The 26,924-nt window shown below is 42.3% G+C and overlaps 1 protein-coding gene across 7 annotated transcripts; it reads left to right on the top strand.

The window, feature by feature from the left end:
* The first annotated feature begins 2,405 nt into the window (after nucleotides 1-2,405).
* Nucleotides 2,406-26,924, top strand: TSC1 (TSC complex subunit 1). Of its 7 annotated transcripts, none has more exons than XM_058818075.1 (23): nucleotides 2,406-2,538; nucleotides 9,718-9,780; nucleotides 10,801-10,976; nucleotides 11,825-11,928; nucleotides 12,543-12,695; nucleotides 14,296-14,440; nucleotides 15,460-15,614; nucleotides 15,915-15,988; nucleotides 17,390-17,568; nucleotides 18,005-18,114; nucleotides 18,332-18,455; nucleotides 18,844-18,959; nucleotides 19,191-19,263; nucleotides 20,567-20,665; nucleotides 20,758-21,325; nucleotides 21,546-21,589; nucleotides 22,114-22,280; nucleotides 23,138-23,320; nucleotides 23,672-23,782; nucleotides 24,270-24,392; nucleotides 25,343-25,530; nucleotides 25,631-25,792; nucleotides 26,065-26,924. In XM_058818075.1, the coding sequence occupies exons 3-23, from the start codon at nucleotides 10,871-10,873 to the stop codon at nucleotides 26,543-26,545; spliced, it is 3,465 nt and encodes a 1,154-aa protein (XP_058674058.1). In that variant the 5' UTR covers nucleotides 2,406-2,538; nucleotides 9,718-9,780; nucleotides 10,801-10,870; the 3' UTR covers nucleotides 26,546-26,924. The 7 variants fall into 7 exon arrangements, with proteins under 7 accessions (XP_058674058.1, XP_058674057.1, XP_058674060.1 ...); XM_058818074.1 differs by lacking the exon at nucleotides 2,406-2,538 and adding an exon at nucleotides 2,598-2,680; XM_058818077.1 differs by lacking the exon at nucleotides 2,406-2,538 and adding an exon at nucleotides 2,598-2,680 and having other exon boundaries at nucleotides 26,068-26,924.

Genomic DNA, 26,924 nt, shown 5'->3' on the forward strand with positions numbered 1-26,924 from the left:
CCCAGGGCATTGTGCTGGGGAGCTGATTTGCATCCTCTTAAACACAGGCATTTGAGGGATTACATTTCCCGCTACAAAAACAAGCATTGTAACAAACCCAAAATGTACATTGCAGCTTCAGGGTTCCGTATGAAGACAGTTACAGGAATTAAACAAAACAGGAAAATGACAAGCTGCTGCAAAGGACTGAGGTGTAATTTTATCAAACATTGGAGCTGCCTTCTGCCAGCACCCCTGAGCATAGACTTCACATTGACACAAAATGCAGATGGGTGCAGAATGTGACTCTTGAACTCGAGACAGTCCAAGTAAGTCAATCACACAAAAAAAAAAAAACTCTAGAAAAGTAGTTGTGTCAAAATACTTAAGGTCCCCTCCAGGCCACTCTAGGATTCTGTGTTCAGTAAAACCTCCCAGCCAGCTGATTTCAGAGGGCTGTGGAAAAGGAGGCTGCCTCCATCTCCAGTGTCAGTAACAGCTGGAGCAGCTCTTCTGCCTCCCCATGTCCCTCACAAGGCCAGATGTAAGTGCGGACAGCCTGATCCCTGAGCTAACAGCACAGAAACTCTCATTCAGCACCAAGGTCACCACACTGTAAAGCCTGAAGGGACACGGGGACACTGCTGGGCTTTCTCCAGCTGTCACCCACTCCTTCTCCCTTTATTTGATTTCAGGGATTCCTGTGGAGCAAAAAGCTGCAGGATGGGAGTGCAGTCAGCTTGGCTTGTTGTGTTCACTGGATTTCTGTCTCTGGCTTCTGTTCATCTCTCCACTGAAAGCACCATCAAAAGGTGACTTACACAAGCTGAATTATTATAGAGAGCTGGAGGTGCAGTTGGGGCTGGCAGAACCTTTGAGCTGACCCCGTGTGGTCATTCTTATTTTATGTTCTTCCTGTTGATATAATTTTCCCCGTTCTCTCTTATTCAGGCTCAGCAGAGAGGGGAGAGCCACAGAGAGCTTATCTGGGCTCCCAGAGGTTTGTCCTGGCCCTGACCCACAGGGGATGCAGAGAGCCCTGCTTGCACACAAGGACAGTTTAATTCTGTGTGGAATTAAATTCTGTGTGCTGCTGTGAGTGCTCACTACTTGTCTTATGCTCCAGTGCACCTTAATTAAATAGATTTTTACATGTACAGTTCAGTAATAGTAAACAGGTTAATTACAACATAACACGTCCCTTTTAGTGCAGTTGTTTCTCCTTTCAAATCCAGCAGCAAACCCCTGCTATAGCATCCATGTTTTCTTTGTCAATTTGACTGTTACAGCAATTAAGTCCCAGTAAAATAACACAACTAATTGCTTCCAGCTCTTTTCTGAAGCTCATCTTAATTTCCACTCTTTTCTGTGGCAGATTAAACAAACATGTCTTCTGCACATCAAGGAAAAAAAACCCAAAAAAACAACAAACTACCATCACTCTGTCCAGACCATAATAAATATTAATTGCCAGGCACAAGGCGGGACTAGATTAAAAATATGCTGGCTCCAAGCAACTCTTATCTCCTCATGAAGCAGGACAACCCATTGCAGGTGCAGCAGGAAGGAACTATCTCAGTCCTGCAGCGATCAGAGCTGGGAAACACAGAAACTGCTGCAGAAGTTAAAAACCAACCGATCCCTCTCAGATGGGGCTGTGATCTGCTTTTTTTTTTTTTTTTTTTAGGTTTTTTTAGGTTTTTTTCCCTTGCACGTCATTTCCACCTTGCAAATGTAATGCCTGTGGTTCCTGCTGGGCTCTGGGTGCAATTCAGGCAGGCTCAGGAGTCAGACCGAGCACCCTTGTGGAGCTGCTCCTCCTTGGAGAAGGACAAACACTGAGATTCCGCCAGCCTGGGGAATGAAATGTTGAGTTTTAAACCTGTTGCTCTGGCACACCAAACCGAAGGCTAGAGATCCTTCCCCGTGGTGATTTTATTTTTTCTCTCCTACCCTGTATTTTCCACAGGGAAAAATTAACCTTTATCTGCAAGGATGGGATGTTTGTGTCCTATGTTGCTGTATTCTAGGGGGGGAAAAAAACAGAAAACAAAAACAAAGAATCCTTGTGCGCGGTTTGGATGACTGAGTCCTGAGGGAACTAAAACCAGAAGGAAACGAGCTTTGCACGCTCATCCATTAAAATCAATGAGATTTGGGGAGCGTGCCCGGGGGTGCTGTCCGGGAGCCACCAGAGCCGTGTCCCGCCAGCACAGAACGGCACTTCCGAGACACTTTTTTATTTCATTTCAGCACTTTGTGCAGGATCTCCAAATAAAACCCGAAAGAACCGGGACAGACCCCCACCGGCCGCTTCCCCTCAGGGCCGGGCCTTGTTTACCGCCCGCGCGCGGCCCCGCCCCCCGCATCACGCGACCTCCGCAGCCGCAGCGCTGACCCCGCCGAGATCCCTCCGCGGCGGCACTCCGCGGGGGCTCGGCGGCCGCAGGCTCGCCCCCCGTTCATCCCCCGCGGCGGGAACGTCCCGTGAGGCGGGAGGGGTGAACGGGGCGGGGAAGGACCTGGAGAGAAGCCGGGCAGGCAGCGGAAAGCGAGGCGGTGAGGCGGGACTAGGTTGTGCGGCGGAGGGATCCGAGGGGCGAAGCGCTGTGATGGGAGGGGGAGGCAGGGCCAAGATGGCGGCGCCCTGTGGGCCGGAGGAGCCCGGAGTGGTAAACAGCTGAGGGGAGGAGAGGGCGAGGTGAGTGCGCCGGGCCGCCCCCCGCCGCCACCGCCGCGGCGACACCGGGGACGGCCGCGGGGACGGAGAGGAGGAGGCAGAGCAGAGAGATGAGCGGCGAAGCAGAGAGAAAGGGCTGGGGGAGGAGGCGGCAGGAGAAAGGGAAGGGGTCGGGGGGATGGGGAAGGCGGGGGGGGTGATGTTCCCCCTGCGTCCCCTTTCCTGCCTCCCTCTGTCCGCTTTCCTTCCTTCCAGACAAACTTGCTCCGGGGTGCTGCCCCTACCCCCACTCAGGGTCCCCCCACCAGCCAAAGCCCCCTTTTAATTCTGTGATTTTTATTGAAAAAGGCTCAGCACTCCCATTGCAAAGGCTGAGGAGCGATTTCCAGGTTTCCCCTGCCTTGGTTATTTGCCGAGGAGGTTCCTTGTCCGGGGTTGGGCTTTAAATAAATCAGTTGTTAAAGTCTTTCCCTCGGTGAGGAAGGCTTTTCTCATTTCCTTGCTCCTGGGTAGGTAATGTGAAGTCAGGATGTTGTTTACTTCTACAATAAAACATTTTGCTTCCTGTTATCACAAAGAACTTGGAAGGCTGCAGTTCTGAAGTTTTCACCCTTTGTTTGCTATGGATGCAGCCTCTGTCATTGTTTTATCAGTTTATGCAGAGCTTCTCTCCTTGCTCTTCGGGGTTGGGGTTTTTTAATGAATCTCTTACACGGCAGTGAGTGAAAGGAAGAACGTGCCTTAAAGGAATGTATGATTCAAAACCCCTGGAAATGACCCAGAAACCAGGATCAGGTTTTGTGTGCAGAACTCTTTCCAGAGCTGCTGTTTCCAGAGAACCTTCCAGTGGGTGCTAATACAGGTTTTCATTCGTTGTGTGGTCTGATCCTGCAGTTTCCTGACATTAATTTCTGGGGATAGTTGTTGGAAATCTATCAGAATTGAAGCACTGCTGAAGTGATCCCGTTAGGTGAAAAAATCCCTCTTCAATTTACATGTATGAGCAACTGGAAAGTAAATCTTTGAAAACTCTGGGAGTTCTGATAATCAGTGCAAACCTTGGGAATCCATCTGCCTGCTGTTGTATTTGCTGAGCAGCAATCAGGTACTCTGCTTATCAGAAACAGCTGAAGTTTAACATAAAATCAGGGGCTTAAAATCCTTTACTCAGTAAAAAAACTGAGTGAAGGATTTTGCTTTGATTTGTTCATTTGTTCTGGTTTTGTAGCAGCCCAGTTCACCCAGGACTACATTTGTGGGGAATTGCAGGGACTTACACCATGAAAATACAGTCAGAATATCTAATAAGTCATGAGATAAGCTTTAATTAAAATGATTTTATCTCTGGCTGTGTTTAATCCTGACACCTTAACTCTTTGTTACCTTTATGTTGACTAAGACGTGGCATTATTAATGTGAGATACACTGGCCAACTGCAGATGTTTTGGTGTTTGGACAAATATTTGTCTTCAGTAGCTATTTGTAGCTTAAAATGAATGCTGGCTCTATTTGCAGCTGGACTGCTGGGATGTTGACTCGTCCTGATTCCTGAAATTCTTCCAACTGCCAGGCACCTTCTTGTCAGCCCTGACAGGAGCTGGGGATGTGATTCAGCCCCTGTGCAAACTGAGTGGCCTGGAACACATGCAGGGTGCAAACACACACTAACAGATCTTTGGAAAAGATGCCTTTTGATTTATTAGGAAGAATTATTTTATTTTATTAGGAAGAAATCCTTCCCTGTGAGGGTGGGGAGGCTGAGAAGCTGTGGCTGCCCCTGGATCCCTGGAAGTGCCCAAGGCCAGTTTGGATGAGGCTTGGAGCAGCCTGGGATGATGGATAATGGAAATTATCCCTGCCCATGGCAGCATGGATGAGCTTTAAGGTCCTTTCCAACCCAAACCATTCTGGGATTCTTCAATAATAAGGAAATAAATGAATGATAATGAAATAATAACAATGAAATATTAATTATAAAAATAATAATGAGAGCACTTTGCAGTGGTGGAAGCAGGGGAGGCACCAGGTTTTGTGGCAATTGCAGACAGGTGTGTGTTTTAAGAATGTCACAGCTTAGTGTCTGGTGTTACATGTTCCTGTAGTTTAATAAACATAATGAGCACAATTAATGATGTTTCCTTTCTTAGCAGAAGCATTTCTTTGAGCAGCACATTAAGACCCAGAGTGAAGTTCTTGCAGTGGTGAATTGCTGTCACTTTGCTGGGCATTATTCATGTTTTGTTTTTACTTTACAGTTACACATCATTTGCTGTTGTTCTGTGTAATGCTGGGTTTCATTCTTGGAGCAGTTTTAAAAAGCCTTGATGAGTACATTAGATAGGTTGCAGTGGTTTCAAGGTTTACTGAATTGCTGCCTAACTCTGTGAATATTTTAAAAGGTTCCTCTTGGGGGCAAAAAAAAATGCTGCAGAGATTTAGGAGTCTCAGTCCTTGTGTTAGTGCCAAGTCAGAGCTCTCTGATCACCTGTTTGTAGTTTAAAAGATTCCATAGTTGGGCTGACTTACTGTGTGTAGTGTTAATTAAATTGTTCTAGAAAGCAGGGCTTGTTCTTATTTATTTATTTGCTATTAATATGTGCAGTTGTGTGTGAGGAATTGCAATAATCCCTGACTCCCTTTCGTGGCTGGCTGGTTAGCCTGGCTCCTGTGAGACAGCCCTTCCATGTTTGGGGCTTTTTGTGACATGGATTGTTTTTAAACAATTTTCCTCTGACAGAAATGTGATGAGTAGCAATTAGCAGTGGTGTATTAGCACAGCATAGAGCCCAAAGAATCTTAAATATTGCTGAATCTGATTTTCTCTCTTTGTTTGGGCTTGCTGTGTTTTTTTGTGCTATTCCTGTTCCCACATCAGTTAAGCACCTGTAACAAAATAGAGGAGAATGTGTATAATATCAAATTATAACTATAAATAGTGATCTAATTTAGTTATAGAATCTAGTATCAGATCTTAATATAACCATGAAAATATTTACTATTAGAAGAAGCCAGACACCTTCTTTCTTTAAAGATGAATAAATAAATTAAATTGGTTGTATTGCCAGTTGTAGTGATCAGTTTGAAATGAGGTTTAGAATGTTTAGAGTTATTATTTCTGGGTGGTGAAAAGGGGAATTATCAGCTGCTTGCTTTCCTATGCCACCAGTGGTTTTTCTCCCTGCTGGAACTTTTCATTCATTGCTTATGTCACTTGTATAATGGCAATGTTCAGTTTAACTGGGAGGGAAATGTAAGATTGGGCATGGTTAGGAAGCATAAAATGGGCTTCAGTTTTTTGTGTGGTGAAAGGGAGGGGGTTAGGCTTAATCCTTTCATGACCAACATTTCAAAGATGTCAGTGAAAAGGGCTGCTGTGTTGTCAATCAGAATTTTTCTTTGAGCACAATTGCTGTAAAATCCTTCTGTCCTCGTTCATGGCTTTTGCCAGAGCAGTACCTGGGGATGTGACCTGACCTTACCTGCCATGGAAATCAGATGGAAAAGTGAAAATCTGGAGCTTCTGGTGCTGTGATGTTGAAATCCCCTTTCCTCTGGGGGCAGAGGGGCAATAACCATTTACTGGCACACCCTGAATTTAACTCTGCTTAATGAGGAGAGATAAAACTGCTGATCCCCCTCCCTCAGAATAGGTGCTCCTGGTGTGAATTTGGGTGTTTTTGCAGCCAAGGCTGAGGGTGTGTTTGTGGTGTCCCCCTCCTCCCCAGCCCTGCGAGCAGCATAACTGGCACTACCAGCTGCTTTTTCATTTGCCTTGGGATAAAAATACCCTGAACAGAAGAACATCTTCTCTTGACAGAAATACTTACAGAAGTCATAATCTTTGGGAATACTCTGCTGTCTCTTTCTCTCTGTTTAGCCTTTTCCAATTAATATTTCTGCAGTCTCTCTCTTTGTCTCGAGTTTGGAGCTTAAACTGGTTTGTGTTGTTAAATTAAAATAAATTTAGACTTGGTTCTTGGCTTGTTGGCTTCTCCTTTTCCTTCTGTAAGATGGCTCCAAAGCTGTGTTGGTACTTTAATACTTTTTACTAAGTATATCTTAAAGAAGGCTCTTGAATATAAGAAATGCTGTGGGTGTGATATTTTCCAGTGAGATTAAAATGCTGCATTTTAAAAGGTATTTAAACAGACTTTTTTCTATGCTTTACTAACCAAGCACTTTGGATCTTTTGTATAAAACTAGTTTTAAAAGTTAGTGAAGAGTCAGTGAGTTAAATCACATGGAAAACTTATTTGTTTTAATCCTGTTAGTTGCAAGAATGGCTGCAGGGACATGGAAATTCTTCTGATGAGAGAATGATTGCAGTATCTGGGGATGGAAGCATTATGGAGGCTCATCTTGTAACTGTGTATTTGAGCATAAAGCCCTGCTGCTGCTGATACTGTAAAGGTGTCAGGGATGTCCTGTTCACAGCAAGTATCAATTCCAGATACAAAATACCCTGACAGTCAGTGGCTGTTTCACAGGGTGATGGCAGCCCCTTAACCTGGCCTGTGCTTATCTGCAAGATTTGGAAATCACATCCCAAATTCCTGGTGGGACTGTGATAAATCACACTGACACACAGAGCAGAACAGGACCTTTCTGACTAAAGCCTGTTGCCTGTAAATTACTTACTCAGCTGCCTGAAAAAAGTGTGACATGATTTAAGATTATTACTGGAATTTCCTGGCTTGTTCATTTGTGTTGGGCACAGATTTGGAGCCTCTCAGTCTTACTTAGAGTTTAAAATGACTTTACCTTGAGACAGCTGTGATTTGCTTTTTTAAAGTTGTGACCATTTGTGTACAGTGGGGTGACAGCATTGACTGGTTTGGTGTAACTTGAGATAAACTTCACCTCATGAGGTATCTGTGTGTAACATTGCTCCATTTTCAGATATGCTTTGAAATGCTTTTATTCATATTTTGAATACTTTTATTCATATTTTGAATATTTTAGGTGTGGAGACTGCTCTACTTTAAAGAAGTCCCAATGCATGATTGAAAAGTTGAAATAATGGATTATTGGATTTATTGGCACAAGGTCACTCCAGCCATCTGTTTTAGTCAGGGAGCTTGGGAAATGATCCCTTACCTACATGTGTGGTGTTATCAGTGCTGAGCTCCCTTATCAGCCTCACCCTTATCTGATGGCAGGCACAATGGCACAAAGTTTGAAATCCTTTTACTACTCAACATTTAACAGGGGTTTTCCCCATCTGTCTGCAGAGGAATTGATGAGCCTGACTTCCAGAGCCCATCCAAAGTGGGTTTGGATTTTTATGATTTCACCAGGCTGCAGATTTTCCTCTGGCAATATCAGAATCTGTGAAACTGCTGTTGAGGTTCTTACTGGTGTGACAAAGATCTGGTCCAAAATAATGGTATTGCTCAAGGAAAATAAAACAAAAATCACTCTTTTTTACTGGGTTGGGATGGGAATTAAAGGAAGAGAGTTTACAAGGCTTTCATGGGGTAAAAAAGCAGAGAGTTGTGTTTCTGCTGCTTTAATTCTTAAAACAGGTTTTGCTTGCAGTTGCTCTGGGGGTGTGGCCATGCATCTCTTTTGTTAACAGTACTTTAAAGAACTAATTCATGTTGCTTAGGAAGCTGGTGAATCTGTTGCTTGACCATAGCTGAGACTGTCCTGATAGAAACCGAGGCACAGCAAGTCCTGTTTGAAAGATGTGTTCTCAGAAATGAAGGAATAATTTCCTTGGAGTGAGCTGCTTCCCCATACAATATTGCAAATGCAGTCATTGAGTCAATTCAATGTTACAATGATTGCTAGAAGTGGAAAAAGCTGTTCATTCCTCAAAATGATTAACAGAGTGGAAGGCTGACTTCTTAGGTTGCATGGATGTGTGGCTTTAAACCTTTTGAAAGGATGGTGCCACTCTCTGAGCATTGTTTGTCTTCTGAACAGCAAGTGCTTTGAGGAAGGAGTGGAAGCTTTGGAGTCTGCACAATGTAGGGTAAAAAACCAACAAAAACACCCAAACCAAAATCCTAAACCACAACAAATGCCAGCTCTGATTTTGTGAAAAGCATAGATACATTCTCCTTTCAGTAAAAGGCAACTTCCCTCACCCCAAATCTCTATTCTATTATTATCCAAGTCTTGCTCACACTACCAGCCAGTTTTAATGCAGGTTTAGCATTTTGCCAGCATTAGACTAGAAAGGAAATAGCATTTAAATCTAAACACTTCAGTGATCAGACTCTGCTGGCTGCTTGTACATGACCTGGAGTTTCATTTGGACGGTTCAGTTATGATCATGGAAAACTGAGGGTGAGGGGTTTTATGTTCTGCAGTGGTGATTCCTGCAATGCTCCAGCCAGTTTGTTGCTCCTGAAATGCCAGTTGGGAGAGTGGTGCCATATTATCACCTTTGAATTTGCAATCAGTGCCAGGTTAAGTAAGCTGATGTCTGGTGGCACTAAGAAAAGTGACCTTGGGCAGTTCTGCAACTGCAGAGTGCTGTGTTGCAAATGACAAAGTTTACTGGTGAACATGTTAACTCCTGCTGTCCAGTGACTTTTTAAAACATAAATATTCAAGAAAGTAATATGTATATAGGTAATTACAGCATTATCTGTACCTATTAAACTGGCAATTACAGCATTATTATTATTTAAAACAGAGCAGTGTTCTGTGGTCCTTGGCTAATGGCTAAAGATGTTTTGAATAGAATTTAAAGGTTGAAATTAATTACTGTATGTTCAGAATAGAGAGGAATCCTTTCTGTGTAAGATTCTACCTGCCATAAATAAAACTTTAGCAGCTTATGAAGGGTCACAGTACAAAACCATGGTCTTGTGAAAACCATCTAGTTTGAGGTAATTGCACAGCTTAACCTGTGGACAGCTTTGGAAAGAGCAACTGCAGCACCATTTGGTGTTTTCAGACTGAGGGCTGACTCTTCTCATGCAGGGGGTGCACAGCTCTTCTGTTCTGTGTAAAACACTTAGTGATGTTCTGAACATTTACCTGCTGTGATAAAGAAGAAATAATTTGTGCCTTTTCTTAACCTCTTTCTGTTTTTTCTTTATTAGTGATCATGAAAGGTGTGTGGCTGGCAGCATTGCAGACAGAAGCACAGCTCATCCACAGAACAGGTGCTGTAAACACAACTGCAGTAAAAAAAACAATTTTGTGTGTAAACTTGGTATGTGTCAGTCTTGCCTTCCATGGGGGAAGTGAAAAATGTATTCTAGCTTGGAGTGGGAGGGAAGAAGAAACCCTTGCTGATAATATGAGGTGTGATCTAAAGCCAGATTTGTTCTTCCACTGGGAAAGATTTGGTATTGGATTCTTCTGGATGAAATAAAACCTGATTCATTTGGTGGTAGGTAGGTCAGTGTGACACCTGAACCCCTCTGGTGCTGGTAGATGGGAAAAACCATTTTAAAAGCCTGACATGGCTTAGATTTGCTCCAGCTGACCAATAGTTACCTGCTTACTGTTGCATTTAATACTTTCTGCAGTTTTGCACTGCAGTTTGTGATCACAGATCACACCAGTGAAGCTGAAGTGTGCTGTGCTGCTCAGGCTGCCCAGGAGCAGCAGCTGCAGCAGCCCTGCTCCAGTTTCCCAACAACTGCAGCCTGGCCACAGCTGCAAAGTCTTGAAACCCAAATCTCTCAGAGTGCAACAATGCAGAGCCCAGGGCAGTGAATTCCTGACCTGGTCACAGGAGTGGAGAAGGATCTGGAGGTGTTTTCTCCAGATTTTAGTCTTGTGCAAAGAACTGGGAAGGTGGTTTGAGGAGGAATTGCTGTAAGAACTCAGCAATGGAGAGATTCCAGGCAGCTTTTTACATTTTATTCAAACCTTTAGCTTCAGTTTACTGACCTGGAGAGCAAATTAAAAAAAATATGGTAAGATAATGCTTGGACTGTGTAGATACTGAGGTCTTCTGCAAAACAGATTAATATCTTTGTGAAAAACATGAAGAAAACCCTGCTCATGACTCATTGGCTTTTTGGAAACTCTTACAGCTTTTATTGCAGGTGTGGAAACCCTCACAATCTTCTCAGTGTTAAATGGGCACTTATGTGGAAAAGGAGTAGGAGAGATGAGATTTTTTTTATGTGGAAAGGGAAAAGTTCACTCATCTGCTGTGTCTTCTCTCCCAGTCTGGTAGAAAGACACCAATGAAGAACTTCCTGAAGTTTTAACCTCCACATTCATGTCAGTACGTGCATCATGGCACAGCAAGGAAATGTTGGTGAGCTCCTCTCAATGCTGGATTCTCCAATTCTGGGTGTCCTGGAAGATATAACAGCTGCATTCAAAGATAATCTCATTTGTGGTATGTATCCTTTTGTGTAGTTTTGGGAAGGGTTTTGTTTTCACATCAATAAAGGTAGAATGATGTAGGATTTTTTTTTTTTTTATATCAAACACTGTCTTTGCAAATGCAGCTTGAAAGAAACTCTTGATGTTTGGGTTTGAAATTGCTTTAAGGGTTGAGGCTTCTCTTCAGTCCATTTTGTTTAATGGCATGGCTCCTGGAAGGTCTGTTACATAATTGTTAAAACTCTATTACAAAATGACTGGCTTTTCCTGAGGCAGAGCCTCAAGTGTGAGCTGATGAAACTTTCTTTGTCAAGTGTATCCAGAAGGAATTAGGTGTCACCTACATTATGGGAGCCAGTGGGATTTTGTTAAAAAAAAGCAAAAAACAAAAAATCCAATTCCCAAACAAAACAACAGACTGAGACTTGGTGAAAAGCGATTGCTGCTGTTGAGGCATCACTTGTGCTGACAGAGCCTTTTCAGAGCACTGCCAGTGTCCTTGTCCCTGAACTTGCTCTCTTTATCTGCTGAAGGGAGAGAACATCAGCTCACTCCTGAGCACTGTACTGGGTAAAGCACCCTTGCAGCTGAGCTCCCTGTGGGCTTTTATGGTTAGACAGGAATTGTTATTAAAAAACCTGATTCCTTTCCCTGAGCTGAATGCATTCACTGGAATGGTTTGGAATCAGGAAATGTGGTTGAGAGGTCTCATTTTCCCAGAGGTTTCCTAAACACCAAGCATTATGTTAGAAATTGTGTAACAATTGCTTAAAACTTCTGCAATGTCCTTGTAGCAAATACTTCATTTTAGTGTATTGAGAATATTTTTGGCTTTTTTCCTTGCTGTCCCCAAACTGACAGACCGCGGGCCTATGCTTGTCAACAACCTGGTGGACTATTACTTGGAAACCAATTCTCAGCAGGCACTGCATATTCTGTCCACTCTGCAAGAGCCTCATGACAAGGTAAAAAAAATAATCTTGTTATGGCAGATTTTAGCAGCCTTTAAATAGCATCCATTAAAACTCTAGGGGTTCCACGCTGGTGTAGAATTACCTTGCTGTAGAGATGTAGTATCTCTGTAGTAAGAGTAGTTTAAGCTTTAAAAAAAACTTCAGAGGTCTCTGTTTCTTACAGAGTTGCTTAAACTGACCCAGTTAATCAAAGAACCTCTGTAAAGCAAAGGGTTAAAAGATTAGTGTTGTCTCTTTACAGTGCTCCTGGTGCAGGATGTGTTAGCCTAAAACAAATTGGGTATTTTGAGAGCAAGTAGAGATTTTAAGTAGATTGGAAATGGCACTACAAATTGGCTGCTGCCCAGATTTTTTTTTTTTTATTATTTACTTAAAAACATTTCAAAGTGCAGTCGCTGCTTCTGGCCTGTATAGTTTGTATTTGTCTACCCGTAGTCTCAAAGTTATTGCAGGGTTTTATTTCCCCTGGGATCTTGTATATTTGTAAAATGCCCATAATTTCCATATTGACAAACTGCTGAATGTAGACTGGTGAAATAGGGTATAGAGCAGTTAAATATAAATAATTTTCTTTTTCTACCACTCTCTGAAAAATCCTTTGTCAGCATCTACTGGACAAAATTAATGATTATATGGGCAAAGCTGCTACTCGTTTACCCACCCTCTCTCTGCTGGGACATGTGATAAGACGACAACCATCTTGGAAACACAAACTTTCTCAAGCACCTCTCCTGCTTTCATTACTCAAATGTCTCAAGGTAAGAACTGTCAGGGCTGTCTAAACACCTGAGGTAAACTTGCATACAGATGCAAGGCATTTGATTCTTGTTTTGATGTCATTTAGCTAAGCCACAGTGCTGTTAATATCAGCTGAATGCTCTGTGCTGATGCTGTTATTGCTGACAATCTTGTTTCTAAAAGCCACTGTCACTGTGAGTTAGGAATGTTTATTAAAACTTCCCCAAAATAAGTTGGTGGATATCATGAATTTGAATCTAATGAGAAATACAGTAACTTCCCACTGGTGCAATTTGAATTTGTGTGTCCTCTGCTTGCAGTGTAGATGGGCCATGCAATGGACTATTCCCAGGTGAAGTAACCTTGGAATTAGCAGACTTTCCCTTCTTAGCTACTGATTACAAGGAGGTGGCTGTTTTCCCAAGCTTTGTGGGTTTTTTCTCTCATCTGCAGATTGATCAGGTATAATACTGTACAGCACTGTACCAGTGAATAAGGAGTGAAAAGTGCTTTGAGACCTAGAATGCATTGGCAGTAATGGAATTTATTATGATAGTGAGGAATCCACATTAGTCATGAAGTCACATTTAAATGCACAAAGCAGTCAAGTGCCAGCACTCTTCAAAACAAAAGCACCACAGATTTGTAACTGCCAAAGGAGCAGCTCCAGCTGCTGTTCCTGGAACTCCTGATGTGCCTGACAAGATCTGTTGTCCTTTGCAGTGTGACTGAGGGAGGAATGAGGTGTGTCAGAAAGCTGCTGGGAGTAGGACAGAGATGTGGAAGTTCTTGGGATGTGGACAGAGGTTGGGGATGGACAGGAAATGTGCTCTGATAGGTTTTGTGTGACTGAGGGAGAGTAGACACACAGAGGAGGATAAATCCCTAAAAACTCTGTCCCATCTCCTGGGAGATACCCAGAGAGCTCAGCAGCACCTGCCCAGTGCTCTGTGCACCCTGTGCTGACAAAGCAGGGGAGCTACCAAGGAAATTGTGCATTAAACTGAAGAAGCAAGGAAAGAGTTTGAACATTTTCTGTGTCCTTTCCTAAAATCAGATTCTCTCTTCCTGTTTCATCCAGCCAAAGTTTTGTACTGCCACCTCCCTTTCTTGTGGGACAAGCCAAGGTGTTCTAGTCATTGTTTGAATTACTGCTGGGAGAAGTTTCCAGCAGCCAGATTTAGCAGAAAAGCTTTTGACCCCTGTGTTGGTAACTGGCCAACACCCTTGGACACCCTGATCAGATCTGCAGTTTCTGAGCCTCTGAGTGCTGTGTGTGCTTAGCTGTGGGAAGGAAGGAAGGTGGCTCATAAGATGCTTCACATACCAGTAATTGTTTTTACTCAGCTGTGGAACTGTGGTGATGTTCCCTTTTTAACTAAGTGAAGTATCTCTACAGAAAAGCAGCAGAGTAGGAGCAAGAATCCCAAATCTATTTTTTCTTCAAGTTGTTCTTTATGAAAAATTCAATAATCTTGGATCATTAAGTTCTAGTAGGTTTCAGAGGAACTGTTTCAATAGAGAACTTTTTCCATGATGATGATTCAATGTTCACTTCATCCTTGGAAAAAAATTAAGTTCAACACATTTAACTAATGCAGGTTTTTTCCCTTCTTGCAGACTGACACAGATGTAGTAGTACTCACCACAGGTGTCCTAGTGCTAATAACCATGTTGCCAATGATTCCTCAGTCTGGCAAACAGTACCTTCATGATTTCTTTGGTATCTTTGGGCGTCTCTCAGCCTGGTGCTTGCAGAATCCAGGTGAGATTTCAACTTTGTTGCATGCAGTTGTGGTCTGCAGTATCCTTGTGACTCTTGTGCAGTTGGTGAGCACATTCTTTTGTGAGACTCTTAGTGGTCTGAGATTATTTAAACACAGAAAATTATGTGTTAAACCCACAAGCTGTTCTGTTCTTTGAGAGCATGGGGGAGTTCTTTGCTCAGAATTCAGAAGTCTCTTAGAATCTTCCATGTGGTGCTGCTACTGCATGAAATTTCACTGAACCAAAGTACTGCCCTGATGACAGTGAAAAGCAGAGATTGATCTTAATGGAGAGAGAAGGAAAAATGCTAATGTTTCAGGCAGATTTTGGGGAATTTGATATTCCCAGATATAAATGGGGTGGGAGAAAAGAAGCAACATATATAAGAGTTTAATTTAATGTGCAACTATCAATAGTCATGAAGGTTGATAAAACTGGCTTTCTCAGAGCCCTGGCTTTGCTGAATTTGCTGTAAGGGGTCTGATGTCTAACAGCAGCAATATCTGTGAGTGTGGCTCATGGCTGAATGAACAAATGCTGTGTTAAGCACATAGAACTGCTATTTAGAGAGCCATTCTGCATTGCAAGTAGGATTGGAACTTCTGAGGTGAATACTAAGATTTGTCTGCTGTGATTGCTCTTGGTGGCTGCAAGCTATTAGTTTTTACCTTTTAAAGTGAAACAAACCTTGGTTTCCTTTTTTAATCATCCAGTCAGTCTTACTCTGGCTCACTATCTCAAGGAGTTTCAGGTTTTATTTATTTCAGCTGTGCTTTGAGAATGACAGCACACTGGTTGGAATTAATGGTCCTTATCTTAAATTCTGGGTTTGCTATGAGCTGATGACTAAGTGTTGCTTGTCTTCTGAGAAGACTTCACAATTTCAATAGGGACTATTTGTACCTCAGAAGACTTCTTCCAGTTAACATTTCAAATTTAAAAGTACTTTGTTTGCATTCTTAGAACTTTTATTCTTTTCTCCAATGTAATGAAAAAGATTCTAACTACTTTTTCCAGGTCATGTGGCAGAGATTTATCTTGTCCATCTTCATGCCAGCGTTTATTCTCTCTTTCATCGTCTTTATGGAATGTATCCTTGCAATTTTGTCTCCTTTCTGCGCTCTCACTACAGTATGAAGGAAAACCTGGAGACCTTTGAAGAAGTAGTCAAGGTAGAATGCTGCTCCTTTCTGTGTTATCTGAGGCAAGAAATTTATAGCTATATATTCCAATTAATTACAGTTAATTTGTCAATTCAGCTGAGGGCTGTTTGACAAAACAGTATAAAAATGAGTGATTTGACTGAAAGCTCAGTTGGGATGAACTCCTGAAGCTGTGGTGATGTGTATTAACCTTATCTGTTAAATGTAACTTTCTGAACTATTGGGATCAGTAGTTTACTCATCAGCTTTGTGTGTTTTAGTGCAATCCAAAGTGCTGCACTGCTAACAAATCCTTCTTCTTCCTCACAGCCAATGATGGAACATGTGCGTATTCATCCAGAGTTAGTGACTGGATCCAAGGACCATGAACTGGACCCACGAAGGTATTATATGTTCTCTCTGCTATTAGGAAAGGCTCAAATTGAGCAGCTTTCTGTGGGGTTATTTCAGAAGGTTGCAGCAAAACCTTTTCTGTCAGTATTGGTTTGTGTGGGGGTGTTTTGCCACCCAGATTTGTAGGTGCACCATGTAAACATGTAGACTTTCCTCATCCCAGCTTTCAGCTGGATGAATAAGCAGAAACTGTTGTGAAAGGTCATTAACAACAATGTTGGGACTCTAAATTCATTTTGTGTCTGGGATGGCATCTGTCTTCTACTTTACTTTATCTTAATGATCAAACATCCTCGTAAAGATTTAAAACAGTTTTCCTATAATGAATAAAGTGAAACTGCCAGAGGTGCTTCATTGCCTGAAGGTTTGGGTCATATTCCCTGGGTTTCTTGAAGTATTTGATGGGATTGAAGTGTTTAAAATGGCTTCAGTGTGTCTTGTTTTGGTACCTAGATTTTGGTTCATTTAACAGATCAGTTCTTTTAACAGGTATGTGTTAACATTATCAGTTGTATTAGTTTTCTTTAGCAATAGGCTCATTTGCCTGCAGCAGCACCACTTGCTGCTTTTCTCTTGTCTCCACAGGCCCAGCCACTGAAGAGGAGAATTTGACTCTTGTTGCTGCACAGTAGTGCTCTTGCCCTGCTTTTCAGAGCCACTAGGAAATCACTCCTAACTGGGAACCCATTGAATGTCACAATGCTCAATTTTGCAGGGGGGAGGGTGGCACCACTCAGGAGCACAATTGGCACAAACCTTCCAGTGGAAGCCTTCTCTTTTGGTATCTTGGACAGAGAGTATTTTACTTTTCAAAGCAACCCAGCCTTTCATAGACAGCCTTCTGGGCTTTCTCTTCTTTGCAGTGAATTTCCATCCCCTGAAATATTGGGCAGATCTAATCTGGCTGTTTAATTTATCTCAGGATGAAGGAGGTAGTATTAGTAAAAAACATTCCCCAAACTTGGGAGGAAAAACACAGATCTGAAACTGGCATTGCAGACAGTGTTTGCTTAAGTAATACAGATTCCCTCACTGCTGGCATGTCTAAATTTTGACTACCAACATCTGAGTGTAGTTGAGCTGATTTCTACAGCTGCTGAAGCTCAGGATCAACCAAGTCTTCGTGTGCTGTTCCTCCTTTCCAGAGTGCTCCATGGCAGACCTTTATGGATCTCTGTGTCAAAGCTGTTTGTCTCCTCTTTGAGACCCCTTCTCACAAGTCATCTGGTTGCAATTTCTGTCTGGTGCCTTGTTCCAGTTTGGCTGGGAGCATGCAAAGCTGCCTGGAACAAATGAGCCATCCTACAAGCCAGTTCTCCCTATCTCCTGGAACTCTTGTTTTTAACAATAATTGACTAACTTACTCTTTTGGATCCAAAAACTGTCTGCAGGTGGAAAAGGCTAGAAACTCATGATGTTGTGATAGAATGTGCCAAAATCTCCCTGGACCCTGCAGAAGCCTCCTATGAAGATGGTTATTACCCTGTGTCTCGGAAACTCTGCACAAGCTCAAAACATCATCAAACTGACCCCAGTGCCAGCTCTTACATTGACATACAGAGCAGCTATGGTAAGACCTGCCTGATGGTTAATCAATACCCAATTGCTGGAGAAGAACTGGCCCTAGAGCAAAAAAAAATTTATCTCACTAATTTATCCCACTTAAAAGTCTGATTCTTAGGCACCAGAAAATAAACTATCATTAAAAATATAAATACATAGATATATTTTCTATATGCAGACATACAGCACATTCTCAGCATTGTTTCTTCATCCCCTGTCCTCCCTACCCTAAAATAACAACAAAAAAAGAAAGCTATAGTATAATGTATTCAACAGATATTTTCTTGGGCTGTAAGAAAAATCTCTAGCTACAAATGTGTATGTTGAATGAATTTGAAATGCTTTGATTAAAAGCCTTTAATCCTATCCAGAAGAATCATGGGTTTGTATTTGATGTGCTGGATGCTTTGGAATTTTGATTTTTTCTTTTATTTAACTTTCAGGGACTTCTACCCCATATTCCACTCCTCGGTTAACACTATCACAAATGCCAGGGCAGCTACCTCAGATTCTGAGCCCACAGTCCACGAGGCTGTCAACTGAGCCACAGCAGGTAAAGCAGAAGATGAAGCCCAGCAAGTTTTCATTCTTTGCACTTTAAGAATTTCTTGTGCCAGTCTTAAAAATCCATGAGCTTTTGAGCTGTGCTGTGAATCCTTCCGAAGTTGGTGTTCGTTTCACATTTAATTGAATTTCCTGAGTGAAGACCTGGATGCAGGTGCTTCACATGTTCCTTATCTGAGCTCTACTGTGTTTTATTCTGTGCCCAGGTCACCATCTGGAGCCCTTCTGCAGTGTGTGGTATGACCACACCACCCACGTCCCCCGGCATTGTCCCATCAGAGTCATCCCAGTCTGCATCACAACCCTACAGCAAAGCTTTTGGCACATCTGGTACGTGCTGCAGTTTGGGATTAGGCCTCCAAGGTTTGTTTTACTGGAAATTCTGGCTGTAAATTTGACTGGCAGTTTTTAAATGGGAATGCCACATCATGCCAGTTGATAGCTGGAGTGGTTACTCCTACAAACTGAGTACCTCACCTAGAGCAGTGCTGATGCAAACTGAGAGGGAATTTGTGAATTCAGTGCCAAAATCTGAAACAACTTTTGGAAAACTGCACTTTTGTGTTGATGAACAGTTGAAAGAGATTTAAGAAGATAAGCAATTTAAGGGATAAGAAATAAATGCTATGAGGTGTTTAAATGTACAATTCTTCACATACAATGTTCAGCTGAAAGGAGGAAGGGGGAGCCTGCTGAGAGAACTTGTGCTCCTTTTCAGCAGGGGGGAAAGGAACACCTTTGGGAACACCAGCCACATCTCCTCCTCCACCCTGCACTTCAGATGACTTTGTGCATGTTTCACTCCCTTCAGCTGCTGCCACACCTCCTAAAAAGGTATTACAAAATTCTTCTGCTGAACTGATCTGGTTTTTTTTTTTCATTGACTTGCCTTAATGCAGTGACCTTAACTGAGAAAGAAAAATCAGAGTAGGTGGTTTATAAAAAAATTTTGCATTTCACTGCAAAAACTCTTCTAAATGTAGACAACTATTGCCACTTCCAGCTGCACAGTTGCCAATGAAATCTAAGGCAATTAATGAGTTCTGGGTTTCTTTTGTTTTCCAGGAGGACAAACCAGATTCTGGGAGGCCTTTACTGCACCGACAGCAAAATGTCATAAACAGCGATAAATCATTGGGTAAACTCCATTTTCCTCTCCCCATTACTACAACCTATTGTAAACAACTCCAGTTTTTATTGACACTTGTTCCAATTCCCAAACCCTTTTCCACAGGTTCTTTTTTTCCCCTTAGTTCTTTGTAGTTCCAGGATCCTGTTTTAACCTGTGATTCAACTTAAAACCTTCTTGTGATGCTTCTGATTTCAATTTACCCATTCATGTTCAGAAACTGCTTGAGATTTTTTTTACCTTACTCTCTTGCATATGTAAAAATGCAAATATAAACTGAAGGCTGAAAAGGAATATTTATTTTTATAAAAGCTGATTTTTTGAGGATTATTATTAGAAGCAGCAAGTTGTGTATTAAATTTTGCTTCATCAAGTTATCAGTCACGTGTGGATCAAACTGTAAGGCTGCACATAAGGATAGATATGATGCTCCCTCTTAAAGGCCTCTGGAAAAACTTTGTTTTCTATCTACAATTATATTGCTGTACTTGAACCTATTTTAAAGTCCCATGGAATACTGAAATGAGTAAGTTGAGGAACTCAACTTTTAATAGATAAATGTAGGTTCCATTTTCCATTCCTGTCATCTACCTATGTGACAGACAGAAGGGATTTTGGAACTGTATTTGAGACTTCTGTGCTGTGAATCTTAACCATCTTCAAAGTAGAGATGATAGTGAAATCTAAAGTTGGTTTTCTGTGGTGTAGTTGTGTAGTACCACTGGAATCTGAATATTCTGAATTCCAAGTTATGAGCAAGCAAAGTTTTTTACCGAGTTCCTGATGTGTGACTGAGCTGAGCATGAGATTTCTGTCCTGCAGTGTGTATCCCACAGCTGCTGTCTCAGTTTTGATCAGTAGCCACATATTGGCAAGTTTGTATTACATCAGATTGCTAAACTTCCTTTTTTCAGGCAGGTGCTGTGTGCTTGTGGAGCCAGCTGAGAAGCTAAAGGGAAGGTTAATGCTAATGTGGAAGTGCAGCAGTCACAATGCACAGGAGCCACTTTATTTTATTTATTTAATGGATTAAATTGCAAACAACACATTCTTCCTCACAGAGGTTGTGCAATAGCAAATGTTAAGTTTACAAAATTACATTTTGGGATCAGGACTAACCTGTGACTGATCTCTGAACTGTTTTCTATGTGGAATGGAACAGTCAGATACCTTCCTCCTCTGAGGAAGCATCTGAAGCAGGGACAGGCTTTTATTCTGATGACCTTGCAGCAGTAAGACTTGTGTTGTGCTTGCTAAGGCTGGAGAAAACAGCACCTGTACAACTAAATTTTTGTTTTCTGTTTTTTTTCAGACATACCCAGTAGTAAAAGTTCAGTAACCTTAAGTGATCTTCCAGAGTTTCTAGGTGGGTTGTCATTTGAAGATAGCGCTGAGAAGGACAGAGAGGAAGGTAATGTCTGCCCTCCTTACCTACATCTTAGTTAAGGAAATGTTTGTCCTGTTGAAATGCCAGATGCATCATGGTGCTCCCCCTCTCCTCAGATGCAATATCTAAAGAGATCTCCGAGATCACCACCGATGCTGAACACATGGTGCCTAGAGGAGGATTTGACTCCCCGTTTTACCGCACAAATGAAAGTCTGTCAGGCTCTCAGAAGAAAACCCACTCAGCAGCCTCCAGTGTTCAGGGACACAGTCAGACCTCTGAGCCTTTAACATCTCTGGACAAGCCTGGGCCTGAGGGTGCACGGGAAACACCCAAACAAACGTTTACTCCCATAGACAAGCCCTGTGGAGGCCCTGGGGAAAGCCCTGCTGGGAACAGGGAAGGAACCTCTGGGGAGCCGAGTATTCTCACTCCCAGCCCTTGTAAAGTACCAGCACACAGGAGAATGGTGTTTGGGAGTGGGCAGCCTCCCCTCTATGAGCACCTCTTTGAGGTTGCATTACCAAAGACTGCCTACCTCTTTGTTGGCAAGAAGACTGAGGAGCTGCTAAAGAAAGCCAAGGGAGGCCAGGATGAAGACTGTATGTCCTCAACTTCTCCCGTGGAAGTGCTGGACAGGCTGATTCAGCAAGGAGCAGATGCACACACTAAGGAGCTGAACAAGTAGGTGACTGAAAATCTTACTTTGCAGACTTTATTGTTACTCTTTTTTGTGCTGGTTTAATTTTAAGCGGTGCCAAAAAAGCAGCTGCACAGTTCCTCCCTAATCTTTTTATTCCAACTGACCTTAATTGTACTTTTACCAGGCTATAAGCTCTTTTGAGGTGAACATTCCATTTTTTTACTTAAACTTACCTGTTAATGCTGCATTTTCTTTTTTCAGATTGTCTCTGCCAAGCAAATCTGCTGACTGGACTCACTTTGGAGGTGAGGAAATTTCTCATGTTTTGGCAATCTGTTCCTCTATTATTAGACTTGCTTAAACAATGACCTGATACTTTTTGCTTGTGGGTTTTTAACTAATGCTGCAGAAAGATGATGCCCTCCACTAAGTCATGGTTTATCTGCTTAGCAAATAGCTGTGTTCCAGAGAGATGAGCTGCTTTCTTCATCTTTGAAAAGTGCAGAATTCTAGACACTTCTTGCTTTTGACCATTTCAGCCTTGCTAAGTTTCAGAGTGCTGCTGGTCATCTGACAGATCCTTGCACCTTCTCACTGCTCATTCAATCTAAAACTGATCGTTTTTCTTGCTTATTTATGAGTCTGTGTCTTAGTTTTGTGCTCTGAGACTTTTGTGGTGATGATGGTTTGGCTTTTTTTCCTTAATCAAAGGAGCAATCCATTTGAGGCATATATCCATTGCTTTGGGAAAAACATTTATGATTTTTATGTTGGAGATCAAATAAAGCAGAGAGTGCAGCTCAGTAACCTCTTGTGTGTCCCACTGCAGGTTCTCCCCCCTCAGATGAGATTCACACCCTGAGGAACCAGCTGCTTCTGCTGCACAACCAGCTGCTGTACGAGCGCTTCAAGAGGCAGCAGCACGCGCTGCGCAACCGCCGCCTCCTGCGCAAAGTCATCAAAGCCACGGCCCTGGAGGAGCACAACGCTGCCATGGTGAGCAGGGACACAGCTCCACCAGTGCCTGAGACACACTGGTGCTGCTCAAAGTGTTAATTGGCCTGCCTGGTGTCTGTTGGTACCACTCAATTAACAAAGAAGCCTCATTTGTTGCTTTATTGAAGTCGGTGTTTGTGGAGTGACACACACACCGGTTCTGTGTGCTGTTATTAATGTCAGTAGTTTGGAGTTGATTGCAGGCACCTCAATCCTTCCTGCTTTACCCCTACCAGCTTCCCTGTTACTGGAGTGGTTTTCAATGCCTAAACACCTTACTGCATATTTGATAAAGTATTGTCCTTTTGCTCCTCAGATGAGGACTAATAGCAAAAGCTTTGGAAACTCAAGTGTTGTTTTCCAGAGTTGTTCACTGTGATAGAATTTGAAGGTATAAGTACACTGAAGGATGTCTCAGTACAGATTTAGGTGTGTTTCATTATATATTTTCATGTTATAACTAATTCCATCAACAGTTTCACCTTCTGATAATTAACTACAAGAGCCAAAAATAAACTTCTAAGTAGGTTTTGGAAGATGGACTGTTGCTTCAGCTGTGAAGCTCAAGTCCCTGTTGAAAGCATGAGAGGCAGTGGAAAAATAGACTGTTGCTCATTCATGCTTTGAATGTGGCTGTGAGTTTTCAGCCTGTCCACCCTTATCACCATTTCATCTCCTTTTCAGCCAAAACCAAGCCAAGCCCCAAAAGCCTTGAGAAAATGCTCTGTATAAAATTTTGTGTGTGTGGAAAAGTGTTTTCCTGCATGCTGCTAATGACAGCTTTGCTTGGCTGAGCATAGATATCCTAGTTGCTAAGGAGGTGTCTTGTCTGATGCCTCATGTGGGATTCTTAACAGAAAGATCAGCTGAAACTGCAGGAAAAGGAGATCCAGGCCTTGAAACTGAGTCTGCAGAAAGAACAGGCAAGGTACCACCAGTTTCAGGAGGAACATGATAATATTGTGGCTCAGCTTCACAGCCAGATCCGACAGCTGCAGCACGACCGGGAGGAATTCTACAACCAGAGCCAGGAATTGCAGGTATGAAGCAACAACAATTTGTTGTCTACTTAATGGTTTTAAAAATAACCTTCTTTGTAACAAGGCATGAAATACCTGAGAGAAAGCTGCACATTTTTATTGGAGATATTGTCCTGATTTAGAATAAGACAGTGCATAATTGAAAGTGTTTCACTTAATGTTATCCTTTTATAGTTCTGTTTTGTCCTGTCTTCATCTTGGAAATAGGAAAAGGCAGGTTCTTAGCTGGTTTGGAGGGGTCAGTTATAACTTGATTTCCAGTGCTGGGGGTTTGCAGCCTCCCAGCTCTGTGCCCTTGCTGTCCTTAGTGAAGTTTCAGAACCCTCAGTAATTTTTTTGTCACTTGAACAGACCAAGCTGGAAGACTGCAGGAACATGATAGCAGATCTGAGGTTAGAGTTAAAGAAGGCAAATAACAAGGTGTGTCACACTGAATTGCTGCTTAGCCAAGTTTCTCAAAAGGTAAGAAAGTCAGTGTTCCCAGGGTCCCTTTGTGTCTTTCTGATTATTTTTAATCTGATAATTTTCATCAGGTGATTTTTATTTCTTGATCTGAAAGAAGCCTGTGCTGAGCTCCAGAGAGTCTGATATTTAATTACACAAAAACAACACAGAAAAATTTTGGTGAAGAAACTCTAAGCTCAGTTAAAGGGCTTCTGGAAGTTCTTATTTTGGCTTTTTCCACAGCAGGGATTTGCAGATTGAGCATTATGAATTCGTATTAAAGCTCTGCTAAATCTTGACAACTGAGAGATACTGTTTATATTGTAAGTTAAATGGAATGAAAAGTTCTTTATGAAAACAATTTATTCAACACTTAACTACTTATGAAGCATTGGATTTTAGCCTTTGTTTCCCTTCTTCATAAAAATACCCAGAGTGCCTGTCAGCTGTGACTCTCCTGAACTGTTCATCCCAATGTTGGATTCTGTTCCATTTCCCTTCCCAGCTTTCCAACAGTGAATCAGTGCAACAGCAGATGGAGTTCTTGAACAGGCAGCTGCTGGTTCTTGGGGAGGTCAATGAGCTGTACCTGGAGCAGCTGCAGCACAAGCACACAGACACTACAAAGGTACCAGTGCAGAGGACTTTTGGGGAGACTTCTCTTGAGGTCATCATCCAGCACTTCCCAGCTCTGAGTTCAGAAGGAAAGGCTTTGTATCTTAACAGACTCTTTGTTCTGAAATTGATTTTCAGGGATTTGATTGTATGTTTTATCTTCTGTTCAGATGTTTTGTGCCCTGTGGGTTTGAGGAATATTTTCAGTGCCCCTTCTGAAAGCTAAGGAGGAGTTGTTGGGGTACACCTGGGGTCTGTTTTAGCCAACTGATGTAAATTCTAGCAATTTCTTTTCCAAAAGCCAAGACTTTACTGTGCTCAAATGACAGCAGATTGTTGGTAAAATAATGCAGGGTAGTAGTGCCAGAATTTGTGGAAAGATCTTAACAAGGATTTTACGGGTTTTTTGAGGTGTTACTTCAAAATGAGCATCTCAGCCTTCCCACTCAGTCATTTTCCTATTAAAAGTTAACAGTAACTTCACTGAAACTTCTGTGGTTCATATGGTTTTACTTCCTGACTTCAAAGGAACCTTTTTTTAATTAGAAGCAAGTAAATTACACAATAATATAACTGTTCCTGCGTGAGAGCACGTAATTAAAGAAGGTGAATAGTACACTGAAAAAAAGTCTTCTACTGGTATTTAATGAAGGTTCTGTTGGAAAATGGATTTAAAATAGAGTTTGTGTACTCTAATCCAGTGCAGAACTGGCAAGAGTTGCTTTGATGAAAAGAGGTTTTCATAAGGAACATTAATGTGCTAATAAATTCCAGTGATGTGTAGTTATTTTAATAGTGTACATCTTCATCAGGGCTGGTTTTCTATATCTGTTTTTAGAAATGCTGCTTTTATTCTGGCTTGCTTTAAAATGTGCCTATTTATAACATCAGAAACATGTCTAAACACCAATAAAAATAACACAGGATCAAATTAGACTTTACCATTGTGTTGTTTGCTTCGAGGAGGTTGAAATGTTGCACGCTGCTTTTCGGAAAGAACTGGAGAAAGCAAAGTTGTGTGTTCAGCAGCAAAGCCAAAGGCTCGATGCTTCCCAGAAAAGGATAGCTGAACTGGAATCTCAGCTTGCAAAAAAGGACCACCTCTTCCTGGAGCAAAAGAAATACCTGGAAGATGTTAAAATCCAAGCAAGGTAGGAGCTTCCTATGTAACATTTTAGCTGTGCTTTCACAGATGCACAGCTGAGGCTGAATTTGGAGATTTTGGACATTCTGGTTTCTCTCTTTGCTCAGGGGTCAGCTGCAGGCAGTAGAAAGCAGATACAAAGCTCAGAAAAAAATCACCCAGGCATTTGAGCTGGAGATCTTGGATCTGTTTGGGCGGCTGGAGAAGAGCAGTCTACTGAAAAAACTTGAAGATGATAAAACAGAAGCAGCTGAAGCAGCAGAAGAAAGGTGAGGGTGGTGGTGTGAAATCTGCAGGACTAATGTGGGTTTATGTCAATTTTGGACTTAAAAACAGTGGATGTGCAAAGCTGAGTGTGTGACACATCTGGTTACTTCCTGTCTCTCCTGCTTTGCCCCAGAATTGTGAAAGGAAACCTGTTCAAGTACATACCCAGAGGCAGAAAGGGAAAGTAATCAAAGCAATCTGCCCTGGCCAGCACTTCCCTCTCCACTGTTTAATTCCTGTGATTCCCTGACTCTGTGTCCTCTCTCTTCCCCAGCAGGCTGGATTGTGGTAATGAAGACACAGCGGGACACAGTGAAGAAACACTGGGTAGAAATGGAGAGACCAAACCTCCCAGCACCCGAGGCAGCAGTAGCAGTAAAGGGGGCAGCAGCAGCGAGCTCTCCACCCCAGAAAAACCCCAGAACCAGAGGCTGAGCAGTCGCTGGGAGACATCCATGTTGCTGGAGCCCTCCACTACTGTCCCACTGACTGTAGGTTCACTCCCCAGCTCCAAGAGCTTCCTTGGAATGAAGGCACGAGAATTATTTCGAAACAAGAGTGAGAGCCAGTGTGATGAGGAGGGGGTCAGCATCAACAGGCTGTCTGATGCCCTAAAGACTGAACTATGTAAAGATCCAAGCATGGAGTCAAAGGCCCCTCCAAGCCCCGAAAACCTCTCGCCTAAGCTCCAGGAAAGCAGTGTTGGACAGCTTCATATCATGGACTACAATGAAACTCATCATGACCACAGTTAAAGAGGAAGATAGTCAATCAGTGTTATTTTCATATTCTTGGCATAGAACAGGAGGCGTGAGTGCAAGTTTAACTAAAAGCTTTTATGTTTCTTTGGTCTGAGCAGTGGCTCATGCAGCGGAGCAGGATCGATGGCCAGGAACGGAAGGAGGCTGCTGAATGAATGCAAAGTGGATTTTTGGGTCTGGAATTGAAAATGCCCAGCCTAACTCTTGCTTCTTTCTCAAATTCAGTCCTTAGCAGCGTGTACTAATTTGAAGGGACAACTGTTAGCATTTGCAAGTATTTTTTTCCCTTTCTCCCTGTCCCCAGTTGAGTGGCTGCGTTTATGAACTTGAGTGCAATATGAGGCCAAATTAACATTTGTGAGTTTACTCTGAA

The sequence above is a fragment of the Ammospiza caudacuta genome, chromosome 21 (assembly GCF_027887145.1).
Source record: "Ammospiza caudacuta isolate bAmmCau1 chromosome 21, bAmmCau1.pri, whole genome shotgun sequence".
Classification (NCBI taxonomy): Eukaryota; Metazoa; Chordata; class Aves; order Passeriformes; family Passerellidae; genus Ammospiza; species Ammospiza caudacuta.